The 23,133-nt window shown below is 41.4% G+C and overlaps 1 protein-coding gene across 6 annotated transcripts in view; it reads left to right on the top strand.

Moving 5' to 3' along the window:
• Positions 1-23,133, top strand: part of CMSS1 (cms1 ribosomal small subunit homolog) — a 240,226-nt gene that overhangs the window by 175,463 nt on the left and 41,630 nt on the right. The window contains exon 1 of one of the 6 annotated variants that reach the window (XM_069868278.1): positions 8,846-8,882. The exons of the other annotated variants lie outside the window; for them this stretch is intronic. Within the exon in view, the coding sequence (XP_069724379.1) occupies positions 8,861-8,882 (22 nt within the window). The 5' untranslated portion in view covers positions 8,846-8,860. Of the gene's footprint in view, positions 1-8,845; positions 8,883-23,133 lie in introns of those variants that run through there. 6 annotated transcript variants of the gene reach the window in all.

Genomic DNA, 23,133 nt, shown 5'->3' with positions numbered 1-23,133 from the left:
AAGAAAGGAAATAAAAAACCCCAGACACTAGTTTTGTTGACCTCCTTCCAACCTGCTAGCAGCTCTTGTGATATTTTTATTGTTTAGGGAACAAAATATAAAAACTGTTTGCAAGAACATGGGATTGCAGCTATTCTGCAAAAGATTAAAGTTTCTGATTATTTTGTAGGATTCAAATTGCTAGGGCCTAGAGGCTGTGAATTTTGCACATCAGTTTTTGGAACATAGCTTTGGAGATTTACCAGTAAAACACCTGAAGAAAAGTACTTTACCTAAATTATAAGTGAATCTCACAGGATTTTAAATAACCTATAATGTAGAGTCACTGTGGTTACACGTGAGAACACTTTGTAATGCCGTGTTCAATCTATTACATGATTGGCAGAGCTTCAGAGATGCTGTACTTGAGTAAATATTTTATGTGATTTTCCAGTGTTTCAGTTTACTGTCTTTCCTTTTAAAACACAAAATGAGTTATTAGTCACTGTAAGAAAATGTAATTGATCTAACTGCTGTATTGGTTCAGTTTTCAGATTTATTGTATTTAGTTTTAAGCATATGTATTGGCCTTATTGGAAGGCTTTTGTTAGAATTTCTTTGCCGGGATAGAAAAACTCCTGTACAAGTCAAAGGCCCCCAGTAGGCTTAGCAGAGCTGATAGGGTAGAGGTGTGAGAGAGATGCGAATGATCAGGGTCAGCTAAAGGAAGGGGAAAGTTGGCAGATTCAAGACGAGAGACTCAGGAGAAAACAAGAATCAAATCAGTTTTAAAAGAGATTACTTAGTGATGCAGGGCAGGGCAATTATAGGCTTATGAAGACAGGCGTTTTTTTACTGCTTTTGTGGGTGTTCCTACCATGCCATTAGCATCTTTCATTACAGAAGGCAATGTAGTTCCTTTACAGTATCACTGGTTCATCCTGAGCCGTTTAACTGGGTGAACCAATTAAAATGGTACACTAGGAAAAAGTTTGTGAAATATCTCTTAATTCAAGCTTTTGAACTGTAAACAAGATATTTGCTTAGTTGGCTCTGTATCCACTTGCCTGCCTTCATGACGTAAAACTCCTGGCATGGTGACGTAAGATGTTGCCAGCCTACTAGTTCATTTCTTTAGGTAGCTGCTACTTCCTTAGAAATGTAATTTATTGCTTTTGTGCTTACTTTTCTGTAGCCATTTCACTGTAATGCACTTGGATTTCAGGTGCAACAAAGCACGTCAGAGCTGTGTACTGTCTTTTGCATAATGAGATATGTCTCTGTCAGCTCTGAAGGCAAGATACAAAATCACCATTTAGCCTGTAGGCTCCTTGCACCAACTCCTGCTTCTTGGTGGCTGAGCTGGTGCTGTATCTCTACAGCTGTTGCTGAGGAGTGATCAGAAGGTGTTATTGTAAGCCAGCTGTAAAGATCTCCTGTTTACATGTAAGGTGGAAGTCAAGTCAATCTAGAAACTTTACAGTCTCTTTTTTTTTTTTTTCTGAAAAGGCACCTAAGGAACTGGAGTTCAAATGCAAGTTAAAAGTAGAGTGAAATAACCTTGTAACAAATAAAAGTTAGCTATAACCAAGACTGCTGTAGCCTGAATACACTTATCGTCATTTGTAGTTCAAATGAAACAAATCAGCAAACAAGGCTCGGCATCTTTAACTTCTTGCTACACTTACTTGCTTTGGGTTTTTATTAGTATTGCACTAAACTTTTCAGCTGGAGAAGCTGCCTTACTCCTCTGAATTAAGTATAGCGTAACAAAATCGAGTCACTCAGTGCTAGTGCTCTGAGTAATAGCTGTATTGATGCTTCATTTCTACATAACCATAGTTACTTCCTTTGTCGGTAGCAGTCCATCTATTTTAATTTTGTCTTTGAGATGTTTCATATTCCTCATGACTGCATGATTTGTCATTCTTCCCATTCCTCACCCCCACACCAATAACAGTGTCATTTCTGGTTGGGGATGAAACTGCTGCTTCCTAATCTTCAATTATCAAAATGGCTGGAGAAATTCTTTAGAGAATCAAGGACCTCATGAACTTACTTTAAATTCAAAAATGTGTGCCCACTTTACAGCAGTTTCTTTTAGTGGACTGTACAAATGTAGCCCAAAACTAGGAGGTGGAGGGTTACTGAACTGCTCACCAGTTATGCTGAAATTATTTAAAAATATCCAAACCTGTAAAGTCTTACAGAACAGAGTATAATCTGCCAGTTTATTATACAGAGTTAACTATAAACACATTATGTTGGATTAATATTAAGGGTCACCTCAGAAGAAAAGCTGCAGGAGTTCTATCCTTTAGTGTCCCTGTGCATGGAGAATCCTGCTGATACTCTTGATCCTTGACAGTATAAGATCATGAAATCATTGATAATATAATACCGGCTTGTCACAGAAATTAGTCCTAGTAGGCTGACTAATCTTTTAAATTTGGTAAGAATCAAACAGCTGCAATTCTAAACTACATCTCATAGGGAAAAATGTACTCTGAGGTATGGCTGGCTGGCTGTGTGTTCTCCTTTGGTGTGTGTTGAAGCTGCTATTGGAACTGAAGAAGCTTTAGAGCTAGTGGTGCCTACAAAGAGAGGGGTCTTGTGTACCACTACCTTCCTTCCTTGGTTCTGTATGTAAGCACCCAGAGTAGATGGTGCTCACCTGCTCTTCTTGTTTTGGCAAGCCAAAGCTCCTCCGGGACTTGCTGATCTTTGTGTTTGAGGTTACTTGTGCCTTTCTAATTTGCATCACTTCTTTTGTGATTTTTTACTTTTTTTTGCATCATCTTTGGAGTTTTTAATTCCTGTTATTGTGGGACAGCCTGGTTTCCAGCCTTATGTTTCTCACTTGGCAGAGTCGAAGCCACATGTAAGCTATAAGAGCTCCATTTGTGGCTGAGGAGGTGCACCTCCTTGTTTTCTGGGTGAAAAACATAACCAACTTACATGTGGTATGTCAGGGTTTAGAGTCCAGAGCCAGAGTGCATTGCCAAGAAGCTATCCAAAGCTTCCTTCTCAGCAGGCCTTTTCCGTCTGTTTGACACACCAGTGGTCAGATTGAGCATCTTCACTCACAAAAGAAAATGCAGGATGATGACACTAGCTGATGGTATCTATGTTGTGGCAAGGGATTGCTTCACACAAAGAAATATGTTTCATCACTGTGGTTTGGCCATTTACAGAAAGTGTCTCTGGTTTGTAGTGAACCATGATGACTAATGAGGGGATCCCACTGAGGCCAATTAGGGCCTTGAAATGGCTCCCTCCTGACAAAGAACCAAAGCAAAAGCTGTTATTTTCCACCTTAGCAACTTAACTGGAAATGACTAGGCTGGTTCTTTGAAGCAGACGTTGTGTTCCCTATAGACCATCCCACATACCTGCATCTGTCTGCATTCTTAGTCCCTTGTAGCTTCATCTTTTTAATGTCCATCTATACTTGGTTGCCACAAGTCAGGGAGGGCTTGTGTTCACTGTAAACATTTTGAAGTCTTTGAAGAGGGTTGTGTCAATACTTGGAGCCTTGGCTTACTGCAGGTAGGAGCCCATTCAGCTCTGCCCTTTTCTCTGTTACTCCTCTGGCCAGAGTGCCTGTGCCCTGCACATAGGCTGGGCAGCTTGCAGTCCCAGAGAAACCTTATTCTTGGTAAACCACTGTCCGGCAGCTTGCTTGAGGTTCCTTTTCTTGCCCAGTCTCATTTGGTGTCCTCATGGGATGTCAAATAGCTTGTGAGAATAGAGTAAATTTGTTCCTGGAGCCCACGTAAGGCATGGTTATAGAGCTAAGCTTATTTGTTTTCTGTGCATCTCAGAAGTAGATCCAAGTCACCTAGGGATCTTGGTTTCATATCTGAAAGTTCAGAAGGGTATATATTTAATCTGAGTGTGGTTCATTTTGAGGTCACTTCAGCCCCACATCTGTAAGAGTATTTTCTTTTTCTGAATCTGTGTTACACTGTGTGTTTCTGTGCTAATATACATGCAGAAATGCATCATGAACTGACTTCTCTGCATCTAGAACTATGAATTATGTTTCTGATTAATCTGGAGACACTTTCTGAGAGGCATGGGATAATTCTGTGTCACCTTTATGGGGTCTTGAAAGTTCTCTCACACACACACAAAAAAAAAGAGTTGAAGGCTGTCTGCTCCCAAGTGGTTTGCAGAGGGTTGGGTTTTTGATGGGCTACCCCTTCTGCTGAAAAGGCCGAGACTGTAATTATGGACCAGCACACTCAGACATTTTCCTAGGTGCAGCATTTCTCCTGAATTGACTTCCTTTAAGCATGTGTCAAATTCCATATCTCAAGAAATGAATCTGCTGTCTTTTGCTACTTTCCTCTCTTCTCGGGTCTTTCCGTCCTTGACTGAAGAACTTCCACATTGCTGGTAGAATGTTTTTTGACTCCACCAACTCCCAAGGGGTTTAAGCTGTAGGAGAGTGCATTACTCTGCATAAAAAGGGCCTTAAATACTGCTGGCTTAGCTTAGAAGTGATCACGTTGGATCACAGATTGTCATTCGTACATCTTTATTAGCATGCCGGGGTAGAGCTGCTGGTGGGAGTTAGGATTCATCTCTTCCATGAGTGCAAGTAACCTCCAGTTGCATCTCTAAATGAATATTTCTGGTCCAAATATTTCTGATCCACATCTGTGCTACACACTCTTGAAAAGGATGCCAGGTGGGATTTAGTTCTGGCTAACTACTGTGCTGCTGGAGAATGGGATACCCTATTTGGGGTGAGCCTTTTCATATAGCCGCCTTCAAGTTACCTTTTCTGTGCTTCTCCGAAGTACATGTAGTATTTTTTGTTGGTTTTTGTTGTTGTTTTTTTGGTTTTACCTCATGTTAAGAAAAGTGGGAAGGGGAGGAGAAAAGAAAAACCTACATTTGTGCACAGCCCTGGTGACCACGGTCTTTTCTTTGCTCTAATTAGTTTAAATGCCAAACACAGGAGAGCAGCGCTGGGAAAGGTCAGTGATGCCATCATGCAGCATGCTAAACCTTGTATAGCAGTGCTGTAAAGTGTATCATAGAAAATACAGAAGAGACTAATTGCTGGATTTTCTATCCAAAAGTGAGAATAACAGTGTTTCCTCAGTCTCTAAGACTAGCTTTTTTCACTAAGGGTTGATGATTAACTTCTGTGGGGAACAGACGGTAGAGGGGCCTTTGGATCCTTCCCTGAAAATGCATAATTTTGAGCTATTTTGCATCTGGAAGGAAGAAAGTTCCAAATTTTGAGGTCAACCATATTAACAAACCTCTGCAGATGTATTTTTAGTTCACTGGATGAAAGTCAGATTTGGCTGGTAAAGAATGGGTTTCCTTCTGCTAAGAACGTTAGCTGATATTTTATTAAAAAAATGAAGTGTTTTGTTTCCCATTTTTCTTGCAACTGGCAAAGTGTAGAACTTCCAGTTTGCGTTTGGCTTTGGAGAATACTTCCCCCTGCTTTCCCCTTGAATTTCCGTATGTAGCTTGTCAGTAGCTTTATGATATTGTGGGATAGTCAGTGATCTCATGAAGATAATAAAATTGCTAATTCTTGTGTAGATTCAAGGTTGCAGATGTTAGCTATTGTCTTCTCAAGAATGAAATTTAATTGTTATATGCTACTAAGACTTTAAGATAGTCAAGGGAACATTATCTCACTATAAAAATAATTGAAACCTCCTTTCAGGGTAATGCACATGTAGCTATTATAATGCAGACATTGGCCATAGACATTGCATCTAGGGATTTCAAGATTTAAGGTATTTTTGAGTGCTATGCTGTGATCTCATGTCAGGGGGTATAGTTCCATTGACTTAAGTTGAATTTGCTCAGTTGTCATCTGTGAGATCACGGTCTCTAAAAACTAATTGCTAATATTTTTGTTATGTTTTATGCCTGTCTCTTAAGACATGGATCAGGTTTTTAAGTACACAGATTTTTCAGAACACTGCTTTGAGCTGTGTTTATTTCAGTTCTATGTAGAATTATAAAGCTGGGGGAGAGAGCAGTGGATTGGCCTTGGGATGCACTAGGCTTTGTGTCTGTTCTCTTGTAGAATCTAATGTGGATGCTTATGTTTTGTTACCTGTGAACTTGGGACTGAGTGGTTCTCAGTGCCCTGGTGGTGTATTTGCCACTTGAGATTTTGTGTCCTATCAGCTTTTTCTTGTAATTCCAAATTTTTATGAATTAAGGGATCCAGGCATCTGGATAGGGCCCAGATCTCAGTGTAGTGCAGCTTCACTACATCAAGAAAAACTTAGTTGGGTGTGAGACTTTACTTGCATGAGATGAGACTGATCAAAAGCTGTTTATCTTCCTCTGGTCCAAAAAACTATGACTTTTTAGTGCTGAAAAACCTAAAGGGTTTTTTTGCCAAAAGCTGATATCTTTTCTAAGTCCATATTTCTGTATTTGGAGTTGAGTGCATTAAAAAGTATATGCTGCTCTTAGAGTTCTGCCGATAAAAAGCACTATGTAAGCACAGAATATTGTACTTCTAAAATTATTTCGTCCTTAAGTAGTTAATTTACCTCTAAGAGAAGAAAACATTAAAGTGTTGACCTCAGAGTACTCCCTGAGTTTTCAGTTTTCTTCAGCTGCTCAGAACAACTTACTGGAGAAGAAAAAGTAAAAGAATAGAAGTGAGTGTCTTTCTCAACCTGTTTAACCTAAGCAAAATTTTAAAAGCCCACTAAAGTATTCTCCCTGAAATGATGAAATGATCACTCTATGATATTCTTCTAGTTCAGTATCATTGTTCTGATTCTACTTCATCTAAACGAGTGATGGCCTGTTATTTAAGTGGTAGTTGGGGTGAACTTGATGGGTTTCCCAGCAGTCGATGTGAAGGGGACCAGTACAGGACTTGTATTGTTTCTGTTATGAATTGTCTGTGTGGTCCAAATAAGCCTGACATGGAATATACAAAATGGGAATGATGCCAGTTGCCTCCATTTTTGGGTGTTAATGCTGCAGCTTTAGGCAGCTGAGGTGCCAGTGTATTAAGGTCTGCAGATACTTATCTTTGATATCATCACAGTAAAAAAAAATTGTCGATGTTTCTTAAAACTTGTATTTGCCTTGAATTTACTCTGAAAGTCTGTGGCATGTAAGAACACAACGATAATCTTCAGTATCAGAGAATTTTTTCCCAACCAATTTTCCACCCAGGAGAGTGTTTGCCTATCCAGGCCAGAGGCTGACAGTTTCTCAAGCAGAATGCTGTGAGAAACTGTGTCAAAGGCTTTACTGAAGTCCAGGAAGACCACATCCACAGCCTTTCCCTCATCCAGCAGCCTAGTCACTTTGTCATAGAAGGCGATCAGGTTAGTTTGGCAAGACCTGCCTTTTGTGAACCCGTGTTGACTGGGCCTGATCACCCGGTTCTCTTGCATGTGCTTCATGATAGCACTCAAGATCACCTGCTCCATGACTTTCCTTGGCACTGAGGTCAGACTGACAGGCCTGTAGTTTCCTGGGTCCTCCCTGCGACCCTTCTTGTAGATGGGCACAACATCAGCCAGCCTCCAGTCCAGAGGAACTTCCCCAGACTTCCAGGGCTACTGGAAGATGATGGAAAGGGGTTTGGCAAGCACATCCGCCTCCTCCTTCAATAATCTTGGGTGGATCCCGTCCAGCAGCATAGACTTGTGGGTGTCTAGCTGGGCAGGCAAGTCTCTAACCACCTCCTCATGAATCACAAGAGCTTTGTTCTGCTCCTCTAACTCCTGGGTTTGTCCACAGAGGGAACAACTTTCCTTACTATTAAAGACTGAGGCAAAGAAGACGTTAAGTACCTCAGCCTTGTCCTCGTCTAGTTTAAAGCTCTATTTATAAGCCCTGCTAAATTTATAGTAAAGACTTTAGTACCCCAGGAGGCAAGCATGCCCCGTCCCTAGTAAGGAAGCCTGGGGGTGCATGGGCCACTCCATGATCAAACAACCCAAAGTTTTTCTCTTCACACCAGGTTCAGAGCCAGTTATCTATCAACTGATTGCTTTTGATCTCTTGCTCCTCATTCCTTAGTGTTGGAATGGAGCTAAAGACTACTTGCACCCCAGAGCCCTGAAGTCTCTCTTAATGGCTCTCAGCTTCCTGTGCTGTGTCATTGTTCCCAATTTGAAATACTACCAGAGGGTAATAATCTGTGTCTTTCACCGAGGAAGGAAGTTTTCTAGTGACGTCCTTCACTGATGCCTCAGGTAGGCAGCAGACCTCCCTGTGGAGCAGGTCCAGTCTGCAGATAGGGAATCCTTTAGAAGGGCATCCTCCAAGATTGTTGTTGTTTTTTCTACTGACTTCTCTGGGAGTGGATCTGAACCAAACTAAGTGTTTCTTTAGTTCTCATTTTTCTAATGTAGTGGCCGTGTTTCGTGAAGAGCATTGGAAGGCTATGTCTGTAGTTCTCTCTGTACCTTCAGAAGTGTGCGCATGTGTGTACACTGCAAGTGTGGGTTTTGCTGTGACCTGTTTCTGCTGTGTTTCCTTACTGGATCCAAGTACTGCTTTAACCTCAGCATGATTTGTATGTGGGGTTTGTGTTTTCAATTTCTTTTAATAATAAGTGTGTTTAATTCCTGCTAAACGTTGTTTACTTCCTGCCTGTGAATGGTAAAACCTCAATGTCTGTTTTTCATATACTGTTTCCAGGAACGTCATGCGATCCCAGTGGTATGCTCTAGGGAACAGCCTATGAGGTCAGCCCTGCCGCTTACTTATCTTGGGATTCAGCCCTTCCGCCCTTGTTCTTCAATACTAACATTCTTGGTTCCAAGCCACTATTGAAAGATGGAGATAGCATGAAGAACCCGTATGGTTCACCTGGAGCTGATGGTGTTGTGGTGTGGGGAAGGCGTTACAAGCAGCCATGTCCTGCGTGGAGGCATTTGGTAACTTTTTATGCTCAGTAATAAGGATAGGAAATTTTTTCCTCTGAGGGTCAGATGGATTTTCAAACACCTCTGACAGATTGCATATTAATATGCATCTTGGTCCTTCATCAACAGTGTCTTAACACAGCTGAAGGCTAAGACACGCAGCACTTTGAAGAGCATGATGGCTCCATAAACTGCAAGTGAAGAGGGCACTCAGCCACCCTTGAAAATGATTGCTCATGTTTATATGCAAGGTCTGCCTTGCTTTTTCTGATGGGTAACTTTAAAAAAATCTTTCCTATGCGCTGACTTCATCGTCCTCTTTTTATTGCACATCTTAACTGTATTTTAAAAGAATTTGAGCTGATGCCAGCAACAACAAGTCTGAGCAGCTTTGGTGTGACTTAGGTAACTGTAGGCTCAAGGTCATTTAAGAAATGTTGCTTTGGGGACTGAAGTCTTAAATAGTATCCCAGCAGGAGTTTCCTTGGAGATTTCAAGAGTAGTGTGCTTGTAATTTCCTAGAGTTGAATGCAGTAGTGTTTATGTTATCTGCTTTATAAACTCAGGGATTAAATGTAGTGGGGTTTTGGAATGAGCTTACTGGGAGTTGGATAAGGGGATGAACCTGAGATGGAGGTGAAGGTTTTGCAGAATGCTGATTCAACATGATAGTGAATAATAGATTGCTTAAATTACATTATCACTAGTAGAACATGGTCTGACTCCATTGCTATTAAAAATAGTAACAGTTATAGGAAAACACTGTCTGATGTTCCAGCTGATCCCCATATTTGTGCTCCTTTATTTTTTCTCTTGAATACTTTTGTTGTTGATACTGGCAACTTTCAGATACTATTTGGAAAGAAATAACTGGCTTTGTTTTAGAAGTAATGCTGTGCGTTACTGTGCATCTTGTCTTAAGGTAACGGAGTCCTTTAGTGCTGGCAGACCTATTACTTCATTGACATACTCATGAAAGCCAGTTATCCCTTCAAAAGCCTAGCTCATAAATTGCGTGGTTTAAACAACTTGCTCCTAATCTAGATGAGTAAGTAGAAGCCTCGCTCTGAACAGATGTCATCCACAGCTCCCTTTGTCCAGCCAACTGTAGATGCCATGGGTGCCTCTCAAAGTGCCTGGCCTTTCTAGATGAAGTCTAATGAATTATATTCCTGTGCCCTGTTGGCTGTACGGTTGCTGTGCCACACTGCCTTAGGACATTACCTCACTCTGGACCTGGGCTTTGAACAGCTTTCATGCCTCTCATCCATAGAAGATATGAGAAATTTGATACCCTTGGGTTTTGACCAGGCAAGAAAAGAGCAGTTCTTCTGAGCAGAGCTAGTATTGTCGACCTACAATATCAATGCCTAATGGTGTATGTGTGTGCTTTGTGGTGTGTTACCAAAATTGTGATTTGTTGGACTATCCGTTTCTACTGTTACATTTTTAAAGCAAAGATACAGAAGGAATCAGAACATATAGGGAAAAAATACATACTTTTGGGAGGAAAAAATATCAGACAGGCTTTTGGAGTTATACTTTTTTCTTCCTTTTTTAAATTTTTTTTTACTTTACTTGAACTGATTTTAATACTTGTGAAGTGCTTTCTTGTTGCAAAGAAAGAAGCCCCAGGGAGCTTGAGCACAATAGTTCGTTAAAAAAAAAGAAGATCAGAAAGTGATGTGCCATGCAAAAACAACTGCAGGGTATAGAAAATATCTAACTTGATGCTCCCACACAGTGTTCAGCTTAGTCCCATCTCTGCTGGTGGAATGTTTTCATCATCCACTTGTTGCTGTTGCTTCAGCCTGCTAATATCTGTTGCAGAGTGGGATAAGGTGGAGACAGTGATGGGGTGTTTGGATTGACTGTGGTGATGAAAAATATGTCCTAAGCACTTCTTTTAAAATGTTTTGTGTTGCGTTTGACTGCCAGCAAGTTTGCTCGTCAGAGTCAGGTAACGTATAAATGACATCAACTCTTTTGGTGTTTTCCCCTGAAGGGAATGGCCAAGCCTTTCAGGCAGTCCCAGCTGCAACACTCCTGGCTGAACATTAACTCTGGCAATTCACGGTTCGGAGGAGGTTGGCGGAGTGCATTCAGGATCATGGTGTAATTTAGGTAGGAATGATAATCTTCCTCATTCCAAAAAGTGCAAGTGCAATTGAGCTGGCTTGTTAAGCCAAAATCCATTGCTGTCTGTGCCGATTCGCAGTGGGAGCTGCCATGGAATATCAAGGAGGAATTAGCATGCACAGTGTGCTGTTGTTAAAAGCTGTGGTTAAGTGCTTGTGCCACTTGGTCAGACCACTACGTGGAATTGCGGTGAGTATTGAGTTGCTAATGTCTCCTCAGGTTACTTGACTTGGGTTTGTGTGCAAGCAGAACAAGGTGGGTGATTGGCAGGCCTGCTGCATAGTCGGGGATTATAGAGCACTGCTGAAGAATATGCCTGAAATATCACCCCTTCCAGTGCCTCGCTAACAGGAGCAGCCACACGGAGCCTTACAGAAAAGGAAAAACTGGTCTGGATTTAAACTGATGTTTTAACAATATTTTGCCATGTTTGTATTGTTTTATATGTTCTCGTGTTCTGGTGAACTAACCAAGCTCTTCTGGGCAAAAAAGAAATTGAAGTGTGGTGTTCAGCTTCTTCCCACCTGGGAGTCTCACATTGCTATGCAGGAGTGCATGAACGGTCAAGGATTCATTAGCAAAAATAAAATCTTGCAACCCATGCGTTTCTCTGTGCCAAACTCCAGTCTTTTCAATTTCTCAGTATTACTAGGGAGAATCATTCTTCCATCTTCTTACCTCACAAGTGTCTTTCTGCTCAACTTCTTCTTACATCAGGGATCTGGCTTGCTCCAGACTCCCCTGTAGCCCACGCTCACTGCCAGTATCATGACCCAGTCCTGGCAGAAAAGCTTCTCTGGAACAGTTTGCTCAGGCGTGCCATGCAAGAGGTGTGTGGTGCCTGTTTTGATGTCAGAAGTCATGTCTGAAGCCTGGCACAACAGAAAATACATGCTCATCCCAAACTCCTAAATTAAGAAGTGGCTATCAACTGAGTAAGTGTTATGGTAAGAGAAAACCAGGGTAAAAAGATTAAACTGAGCTCCTTGCCTGATTATTTAATACAGGTTTCACAGAGGTGTAGGAGCTGTTGTATTTTGATCTTTTTCCTAAATTCAGACACCAGATCTTTGTCCTTGTTGTAGGTTAGCTGCGGATGATTTCAAGCAGTTCATACTGTGCTTAAGGAACCAAATCAAAACACTGAGGGAGATTATAGTGTGAAGAAGCTGCTCCTAAAACTTTTTCCTGTGCTGGCGTCATTGATGGGGGGAGTATGCATTTGTGTTAGTGTATTAGCACGAAGTGTCTGAACTCCCTCTCCCTGTTTTTTGGCTCTCAAACACCAATTTTACCAACTCGCTGACCTCTCCTATGCTGACTGCTCAAGATGAAGTTGAAGGTCTGGCATATCATCACCTGGGAAACTAGGAAATAAATTGAATAAATCCCATCATAGTATTTATAGATAGGTACTAAGTCCTGAAGGGGTGGAGTAGATATGTAATTTTTACTTGTGAAAAATAGTGTTTCACAGGTCTGGAAGAAAGGAAGGTATCTGCAGATTGGAGAGAGGGTGATGGTGGCATTAAGTGTTGAGACATGATGCAGGTAAGGTAGGTGGACAGAACTGTAGAGTCCACAGTTCTGCTCTACTCTCTATTCAGTTTCTGGAGGGATGAAGGTTCAAGAGAAGGTGTGGCAGAGCTCAGTTCTCACTGACCACTGCGGAGTGCAGCCATGTGTCTGAGTCTGCTGTCCTCTGTAGTGTATTACCTGTACCTCATGCTGTTAAAAACCTGGTTCTTGGAGGAGTGCTGCTGTGGCAGGCTATGTTCTATGTGCCTGGCCCAGTCTGAACTCCTTCAGGGACAGAAGAGAGTGCATACTCTTATCTGTCACAACTCTTTTAGCCTGCAAGTTCACGCCTCCTTTTGTGCTGAGGCTACACTCTCATATATTAAACTGCTGGTGGGAAATAGTCTCCCCTTGCATTTCTGTGCCAGTGGGGAAGTTTTCTATCGTGTGATAAAATTTGTTCAAGCACTGTCTTCCTGGTGTAGCTTTTGCGGGCTGAAAAGGTCACTGGCTCCTTCCCGCAACTGCCTGCAGGTCTGCCAGGTGAGTGGTTTGCGTTTGCTCTGTGACTGGCATGGATCATCACGAGAATGGTTAGTGGTAAACAGCGTGAGTATTGGGTCATTGCGAGGTTGGTTTGTTGGGCTGAACTAGGCATGGGAAATTAAGGGGCAGGTCATGAGTAGGGGTGATAATGAGGGTCAGTCTTCCCGTTTCCCTCCTTGCTTAAGCAGCCATAGCCAGCACTGGGTGGGGATCAAGATACTACTATACATATCTCTGCTCTGATACACAGACCTTGAGAAAATAAACTCCGCTATCCCAGAACACAGATGTTGGCTCTATCCTGGTGTTTATTTCAGAACCGATGCTTTTTCTGTATTGGAAGTATGAGCATGATTCACAGTGTTTGAAAAGACAGGTTTAGAAACAAATGGGATCCTTTGCCACACCTTGTCACTAGCTTTTTTTTCTTCTTAATTTGGAAAACATAAAATCTAATTTTTTAAAAATCCTTTCTGTGCTAGCAAATATGTCACCCACCAGTTTGGTCCCTCCTGTTCCAGTGCTGGGTAAGATTTGTTAGAAGAAAGAATGGAATAAATCATTCAAATTACTGTTTTACAGTGCCTGCCTAGCCAGACGAGTAGTTTTCTGAACACTGGGGTTGAACATGCCTACTTTCCTATAAATTTATGTCCAGTGGTTGACTGTGCGTCTCAACTGAAATTTTTCCCATGGTTGAGGAATTTGCTGGGATTCTCCCCTCTCTCTGGGATCACAGATACCAGACTCTCTTTCTGTAAGGATAATTATAGAATTGCCTCCCTGCTTGTTTTCTGAAAACTTGTAAGAACTTGAAAGAATTTGCTTTCTTCGGCCCTTTGTCAAACCTTGGTGTAATGACTGTGGACCAAGACAAAAACTCTGGGATCAGCACACAGACATAGACATGTACACACAGATACTGTGGTCAATGTATAAGCTGTGTTTCCCTAGTAAGTAAAGCAAAGGGAATGGGCAGTAGGAACCACATTGTGGGCTCTGTGTGGGACAAGGGAGTCACTAACAGTGTCCTGAGAAGCAGGTATCTTGCATGTGCAAGGCAGGATGCATGAGTAAAGCCTTCTAAACCATGTCCCAAAGCGCCATGTCTACGTGTTTTTTGAACAGCTCCAGAGATGGATACTCCACTGCTTGCCTGGGCAGCTTGTTCCAATGCTTCACCCCTCTTTCAGTAAAGAATTTTTTCCTAACATCCAATCTAAACCTCTCCTGGTGCCACTCGCCTTGGTACAGTCAGGCTAAACAATCTTAATTCCCTCAGCTGATCCTCATAAAACTTGTGCTCCAGACCCTCCACCAGCTTTGAACTTAACCTTGTTGAGTTGAGTGTAGTGGGTACTTGGAGAGGCAACGTTATGAGCAGTAAGGGTAGGGAGGGATTTGTTCTATTTCATCACAAGGGGTTCTCAGAAGGAAGAGAAATACAGCAGTATTTCTAGTAACCATAAGAGAAATATGGTAGTGGCAGGGATGAAACCTTGGGATTTTAATTGAACTAAGACTGTTCGAAGGTATGATTCCCACTCTGGTGGTAATTCACTCGGAGATAGTATCAGGCGGTTACATATAAGACTTCCTAAGTGTTAGAAAAGCATAGTTCAGGTTTGCATAATCAGCATGTGAAAAATAAGTAGGTGGAGAGACGTGTACAGGAAATAAGCAGAAAAGCTACATGTGGGCTTGTTGGTGTTTTTCCACATCAATGGGATTTCCATAATGTTTCTGGCTTTGCGTTAAGTTGAACTGTGATTTGAGGGGACTCTGTGAGTTCTGTGGGGGTTTTAGTGACCCCTAATTTCCCTTATGCTGTGTCCCCCTCCCTGCCAGGCTTCAGACAGGGATGCATGGTGCCTTTGAGGGCTCTGGGGGTGCTGAGGGACCATCTTAGTGTTCTGAGTCAGAAGAGGAAGCGTGATGGCATTTCCCATAAACAGACTGTCTTCCAGCATGATGGCTTCTTGTTATAACACAGTGTGTGTTGCATGTCAGGGTCTGAAACAAGGCCCAGGCTCACAGGAAGGCCTTAGATGGCATTCACCTTGAGCAGGGGTTTGCTTTCATGGGAGATATTCAGGTGTACAGCAGTTCTTGGGAGAGAGGTTTGTGGGTGTGGTGATAAATTACTCTTCTATTCACTAACTGATTCACCTCCTTTTGTAGAATTGGGCTTTAAAGGGGGCCAAGTCATGTTTAGTGTCTGCTCTAGTTGAGAGCCAGTAATCATGTCCTTTCCCACATCTTCAGCTGCTCAAAACTTCTTGTGAGAAATTCCACTTCTGAGGCTAAAATATCCCTACATCTACCAGCACATTTTTTTTACTGTTCTGAGAATAGAAGGCTTCAGACACTCTTCAATAATGAGAGAAGAATGAAATGAGATTTTCTTTGTCCCCAGAAATGTTTGGTTTAAACGTCCTTTCAGCTGAGTGGATGAAGTTGGAAAATCGGGATGTGACAGTGGTGTGTAGAATTCTCCGGAGGGGCTTTGTGCTTGACTTCATGGTTTTATGCATTTTTTTTTTGTGGCTGATACAGAGCCTATGAAACAGACTTTTCCAGTTCATTTTTTCTGAAGCACGCGACTAAGGAAAGATTTACTACAGAAGCATCTGCATCTGATTTAGCAGAGTAGCCCAATGAAGTATATGGCTACAAATTGGTAAGGAGACCTGGCATGGTTGTTGGCAAGGCCAGAGAAGGTCTTCTGCATGGCTATCAAAATCAGAAGGGAAGCACTTCAGCTTCTTATGCTCTTGCTAAACTGAAGCAAAGGCAGCACATTTCTAGTGGTCTGAGATGGGAGATCATTTCTCAGCAGTGAGGTGTTGTTTCTGCTTCTCCTTTTCCTTCACTCCCAGGAAGTTCTTTGATCAAAGAAAGACAATTACAGGAAGACAGTGTATTTCGCCAGCTGCACATGGTGCTGGGGTGACAGCTGAGCCCTCAGTGCTTTCCTCAAGCACCTCTGGGTCTAAGTAGGCACTTAAGAAAGGTTGTCTAGTAAAAGTCTTATCCAAACTAGTAAAAAGAAGATAATTCAAAGAGTAGCCAGTGTGTGAGAAGTATGAGGGTTGGTTTTTATTTTCATTTCATTCTTAAGCTCTTTCCAAGAAAAGACCTGGCTACCGCTGCTGCTCTGACATTTCTTCTTATCTCATTCCTTCTCTTCTGGTCGCTTATGTTTGAGTGGTGGGGTATGACCTCTCTTGCATTACCCCCGTCTCATTTCAAATTTCTCAGTTCCTCATGTGTCTCTTTCCTTCCTTTCATACATTGTTTAAATAAAAAAGTCTCAAAGTTCTTTGATGGCACCACATGGCCAGAAAAATGTCTGGAGGATCACATCATTCAGTCTACACAATGCCTGGATCTAAGCCATTCTTTGAGTTCATTGCTTACATGACCTCTAAATATTTATTTTTGAAATGGGTTTACAAATTACTATGATTGATTAAAAGGCTCCTGTAACATATGTATTCTTCTAAACACATGCTGAATGGTGGTTGTTTTGAGCAAAACAAAACAACAAAAAAAGCAAACAACTTGTTTACGTCTACATGAAGCAACAGATCAATATAAAAGTAACTGGTTTTATTCTTTAAATCTTGTGACTGGTGTCTGAACAGCCAGTATATATTCAGGATAACAATAACCTTGGCAGCAACTCTGATCTCTTATCAACATTACTAACATGAGAGATGTGACTATGGTTTCCTTTCAGCAGCCAAGTTTTGGGGATTTTATTTTGGTTTGTTTTATAATGTACTCCCCTTGTGCTTTTGCTTGGGCAAATACTGTGTGTAATGTAATTAAAATCAGACTCGATTAGTGTGTATTTAAATTGCTTTCTGTCCTGTGTAAACAGACAGATCTTGGCTCTACATTAGTATGTGAGACATCAGACTCATAAGACTGCTGATTAACTAGAAATCAGGTAATGGAGGAAACTAATTGTCATTGCCTTGTAATGAACGTTTAGTGAATGTATCTTAATAGAAATACGCAGATGACTCTGAGGATCAAACCCAGATATGAGTGTGGGGAAGCCTACAGGCTGTAGCTAATTTGATGACATATACATGCTTATAGTCTTCTTTGCGATAATCATAAACAGGATCACTTCATATCTAGTCAGATACTCTTGTACATACTTGCCAGGTGAATATATGTGAGTGGGTTTGCTTTGCGGAATTTGAATATGAACGTGTAACATACTTCAGCCTTCTACTTGGAAATCTTTATTTTTACAAGTACTTTATACTCAAGATTAAGTCTGGGGCTTAATGCTGCAAAATTATAAGCTTACTTCAAGAGGTATAAAGAGCCCTGCCAAACAGCCCTGAAAAAATCACAGCTTTAAGACAGTTTTTATTTGCCATCCCTGAAGCTACGTGGTAAATGAGGCAATATAAAAAGCACAGTACTTGAGGAGGTAAATAGATTAATCTACTAATCTTGCTTTCTAAACAGTACCTGAGAGAACAGATGACTTGCTGTGCCAAAAACAAGCTTTATAAAATAAAAATTACAATGTCACCTTGTTTTGATGATGTATGTGGGTGAGGGTGATACTATTCAGCCACAGTATTTCATTATATTTACTGATTAAAAAAAATAAAATCTTGGGAGAGCATGCTAATGTGCTCCAAATTCAGCTTTCATCAGAAAGCCCAACTGTGTAAAATGAGTTGGATCCTTGAAGTTAATATTCAGTTACCACACGGTGCCTCCCTACACCAAGGCAGTAACATCTGTATTATGGGGCATTTCTATTGCTTTAATCACCACCTACTGTGGTCTTACTGTTAGTCAGTCATTAATCCTACAGATTAATGGATTAATGCTGTAAACATGTGAGAAATAGCGATAGAATTAGTGGATTTTCCATAGTAACAAAATTATGTGGTTTTATTAGATTTGAACACAGTGTGCAATTTCTATGGTAAAAATGACTGCTAGTGAGACATTCAGGTTTCTTGAATGATCATACAGCAGTTTAGCTGTAACATGTCAAATTGTTGAACACTTTCCCAATTGGTAGCAAAGCTGTAGTCCCTGGTTTAGGGGATCAAAAACTGTCTGGAAATTGTTTTAGCCCGGAGTGAAATGCTTTTATTTGAAACTAGCACTTCCTCACATGTAATGTCGCCACAGTAGAGACTGCTGTTTTTCTTGATAGGATGGGTTATCCAAGATACGTGTGTCACGTGTCTTGACGTGACTGTTCATAAACTAACTCATTCCTGGACTGCATCCTGAAATGCAAAACTTCCCCAAGAGACAAGTTTCTGTTGCAAAATTAGCTAGAGTGATTTGTTCTTTGGGTTTTAAGAGCCTAATCTAACTTTTGAGCCATGTATTTGAATTGCACCAGTCTGTGCCGTGTCTACACAACCATTAACGCATCATTGAGATTGTTAGAGGCTTTGAAAGGTCTAAATCAGTAGAGATCTGTTTCTTCCTGGTTATTTTGTACTTTGCCATCCCTTTGGTTGTGACCACTTCTAAGAAAGGCTAATGAATATGAGTCTTATCTAGTATCCCTTACAGACCAGTTCTTTAGTTCAAGGTAAAAAGTTCTTCCTCAACTTCGTTGCCTTTCAGTAGAAATGAACTTTATAATCTACAACTTGAACAACTATGTGGCATCTATTGGGTTTAATGCTCCAAGGCTGATGAAGAAAAAGGACCGTAGAGATTATTGAGTCTAAGAACCAGGCCCATGAAGGACTTCTAAGAGGTAAAAGCTAAGGAATTGCTGAGTACAGTCATTTTCTTTACAGTGTCTATTCCTGTGCTTTGCAAGGCATGCAGATGTATCTTCCCCTGGCTGCATAATCTGGGCATCTCCTTCTGTTGGTCTGATAAAGACAGTCTTGCAACAGTCCATTAAAAAAAACCCCAAGTGGATGGACTGTTGGGGCAAGTTATTTGACTGAGACCAAGTGGTATAGTTATAATGCAAGCAGAAGATGTGAAGAGGAGTCTGTTGCAGCTGGGCATGCAAAGGGATAGAGTAGGGTGTAAATCCCAGGCAGTTGCTGTGGTAGTCCATAGGGAAAAGAAGAGATGAAGGATTCTGAGTCCTACAGAGTTCTAAGAAATATTTCCTCTTGATACACACACATATTCTCTCCCTTTACTTGGGCTGAGATGGAGACAGCTGGTATTCTTCCAGACACTGAGGAAGCTGAGCGTCAGCACTGTCTGCTTCAGATAAGTTTGATAATGTATAGCTTCATGGGGGATGGAGCCTAATCTGTTGGGATGCGATGGCAAGCACTGCTAGTGAGGAGGAGCAGCTGCCTTTTTTGGGGCCTCCCGAGAGGAATGAGATGAACCATCTGAGACAGATTTAGATCGACTCCTGTTTGGTTCTGCAGGCAAGTTGCTCACACTTTGTAGTTGACTGTTGAAAGCAACAGACAGATCTATGGGCTTCTGATCACATCCAGCTCGTAGCTCCATACCCTTCAAAACTGTTTTTGAAAAATGACCCTGCTATTCAACACAGCAATACAGCAGAAGGAGATTTGTTTCCTACTTTGTATAGTAGGGTACAAGAGTACTTTGAGCTTCCTGAAGTACATGCTAGCAGAAGTCTTGAGTGATGAACCAGAACAGTGACACTGTTTTTATAATGAGAATCCTCTGCAGTCACTTCTGCTTCCCATTTTTAATTTGAAGGTTAGAAAGAGAATTGTTTGATCTCTTAAACACTTTCTGTGTTGAGCACAGGTGGCAGACTTTTGACTTACCTTTCTTGCACTCTGTGTATTACTTTCCTACTGAGGCTAGTCTGTGCAATTAAGTTATTTGTGATCTTAATCTTCCTCAAATGGCGGAGATGAAAATTGTTCTCCACAGAATTTCTGCCAATCTTACATGATGTTAAAATGTGCCAGAAATTTCCTGAGGCTACCCAAAAATGCTTAGTCTGAGATGTGTGCTCTGTATTTTTGTCTGTGTTTTCCGTGCTCTTAAAAGTGATCAGAATGGCCGAATAGATTTTTCCAGTGACCCTGTGGCAGGCAGCTGCTGTGTGTGTAGGCAGCTTGAAGAGTCTTTTGCATGTAGTTTCCCCCTTATCCCTGGAGGGTTTACTTGGTAGGCATGCTTGTGGTTCGGTCTTTTCAAATATATAGTCTATACTCCCAACACATGCATGAGCAGTATAAGGAGATGTGCAGATTCTCTAGATTTAAAAACAAACAAACATAAAACAAACCCAGTAAACCCAATGCCTGCTAAGGCAGCATTTTATCTGACCCTTTCCTTTTTAGGATGAGTTCTCTTGGTCATAAAATCATAGAACCGTTTAGGTTAGGAAAGACCTTTAATATCATGGAGTCCAGCTCTAAACCTAACTCTGCCAAATCCACCACTAAACAGGTGATAGATACAGTTTGGAGTTAGGAGCGTCTTTGTTGCTATCACTCATGTTCATAAAGCACTGGTGTTGTGCACTGGGAGGATACTGGTGTGCTGGTACTTACTGGTGCAAGAAGAGAGAGCAATTCTCTGTATAGAAGCAGCTCTTTTTCCCCATTTTCAGAAGTAGTACTGCTCCCCTTCCTGCGTTGACCAACTCAGGGCTAGTAGCTACAGGTGGGTAATTTTTAACACATCTGTGGGTTTATCTGCAACACATTTTTTTTAGGGCAGACCTCCTGCCAGGGTATGTTTCCTGGGGCTCTAAGCTTAAAGGGAGCTGAGAAAACCTGACTTCTGTCAAGATCACCTAGGCCAGAGGGCAGCATGCTTCAGCTTCTCACCCTACTTTAATTTATCTTCACTTGCTAAATGACTGCACTTTAGAAACATCCTGGAACACTAATGTCTCTTGAAATTGCTTAGTAACTAGAGTATTGTTCAGACCCATGGACTGATAAGGCTTTGTAAGCTCAAGCTCTTTTGGGCTCCCTTCAGAGATCCTGGCTAGGATCTGCCCAAGCTTGCTGTTTTGAAGTGGCTTTTGGGGTCAGCTCCAGGTAAAGCATGCTGCGTTATTTACCTTTGTTCATCCTTGGATGCAGTTAAAAGACAAGCTATGAGTGAAGCATACAAAATTAGTAGGGGAATTCTAGATCACTGGAGGCTGCAGTGTGTGAGTGCTGGTGCTTTCACGTGCTACTGGTGGGGGGTTCCCATTCCTGGGGCTTAACCTGAGGCACGGAGAGCAATAGCAGCTGTTCCTTTCCCTCTGGTTTGAACGCGGTGTAAGTGGCTGTGTACCCAGCAGGTGTTAAATACATCACTCGAGCTCTTCTGAAACCCAGTCTAAGTGCTCAGTTAGCAATTCAGCGTTAAAAAAAAATATTGAATTTAAAAGTGCTTCAGGCTTGGGAACTGCCTCTCTAAATCAAAAAGTCAGGTTGTGTGTCTTTGTGGCAATAAATTGGTACTTTTTCCTCTTCGAGGTTTTCAATCCCAAGTCTCCAAGTGTTGGTTTCACATACAGAACTAAACATGAACAGTTGGTTTCCAGCCTGGAATAATCTTATGTCCTCCTGAGAATGCCATTTCCTCTACCCAATTCTGTGATTGTTTACTGTAGAAAATTGTTACTGTAAGATTTGTAGATATTGCAACTGTAAAATAGAATATCTCTAGTACTGTTCACAGAAACTAAAGGGAAATGTGGATGGCTGAACTGTAGGTACCTCACATAGAAGTGATCTATCCTTTTCTCCCTACACAGAACAGTTTTACCCTGGAAAACTAATCTAATCGGTATTTTATTTTATTTTGGGTTGAGTTTTGACACCTTTATGGATACACTGGAGAAGAGGACCACGGGAAGCAATTTAATTTTGTTTGCACTCAGCCTTTTCATATGTTGGGAAAAAGTCGTAATTATGATGCCTTCTCAAAAGATTTAGGTAGCAAAAGTGGGCAGCTGGCAGTGATGGGCTGCATCTCTGCTAATGGTGTAGCAACTGGGGGCTTAGTACCCCGTAGCGGTGGTAGGTACTACTAGGAAGCATGTTAGTTTCTACAACTGTGACAGCAGTGTATTGAGGCAGTAGGAGTCACCCTCTCTACCATTTCCTCATGCAGAGACCAAGGAACAGCTCCATGGTCCCCTGCACACCAAGCAGGTGGTGCAGGTTCACCCGGTTGGGAAGGGGAGGGAGTTGGTTTTGGTAGAAAACAAAGCATTGTCAACACGATGGACATGGAAATGTGTCCTGGCACAGAGCTAGAGCTCCATGTCTGTTGTCCTCATCGCCTTTCGTGCTACCACTGCCACCATCTTTGGTGGTGTGTTCTGCCCTTCTTTTGGGTCTAGCCCTCTCTGCTTCATGACTGTCTTTGGGATTTTCCTCTGGTCCTTTCATAATGTCTGTACCCTTTTCTGTTTTTTATATCTCTTTCGGAGGAAGATTTGGTGTCTGCTACTGCTGCTGGATAAGGAAGGGCAGTGTACAGCCACCTCTGCACATTACACTTAGCTGATATTGGGGACTGCAGCATCTCGATAGAAACCAAGAGAATCCTGGGCCGTTTATCATACTCTTTTCCGTATAGTAACAAAACACTAATGAATTTGAAGTGCAGCAAAGAATGCAAAGGAAAATTTATGTACTTTGTGAATTTAAAGATATAAATTACACCATTTCTGCTGGGTCTTATGATGCTTTAGCTCAAAACTTGCATGTTTGTGGATCCGGTTCCTTAGTTGCTGCATATTTCTCAGACTATGCATGTTTTGTCAGTCCTTAAGTATGGCTCACTTAAGCCTGGATGATATAGATAATGTAGACACTACACCGTGTGTTGAACTCTGAACATCCTGCTTTTATCTTGTTATTGACAACTTCTGTATTTCTTCTATAGCGACTGACATCTAATATTCTTATTTTACTATGCTGAACTTTAACCCAAATGCTACTGTGTCTTGTCTTTATTATAACAGAGATCTATTTTAAATGAAAATGCTTTATCGATATGAAAAACCTTCCTATAAAGGAAGAAAACTCACTAAGTTTTTAATTAATACAAATATCGAAGAGGCATTTGGTTTCTGAGTATTTTG

Source organism: Phaenicophaeus curvirostris, chromosome 1, assembly GCF_032191515.1.
Source record: "Phaenicophaeus curvirostris isolate KB17595 chromosome 1, BPBGC_Pcur_1.0, whole genome shotgun sequence".
NCBI classification, from domain to species: domain Eukaryota; kingdom Metazoa; phylum Chordata; class Aves; order Cuculiformes; family Cuculidae; genus Phaenicophaeus; species Phaenicophaeus curvirostris.
The sequence above is the reverse complement of the archived record's forward strand: the minus strand, read 5'-3'. Positions and strand labels throughout refer to the sequence as shown.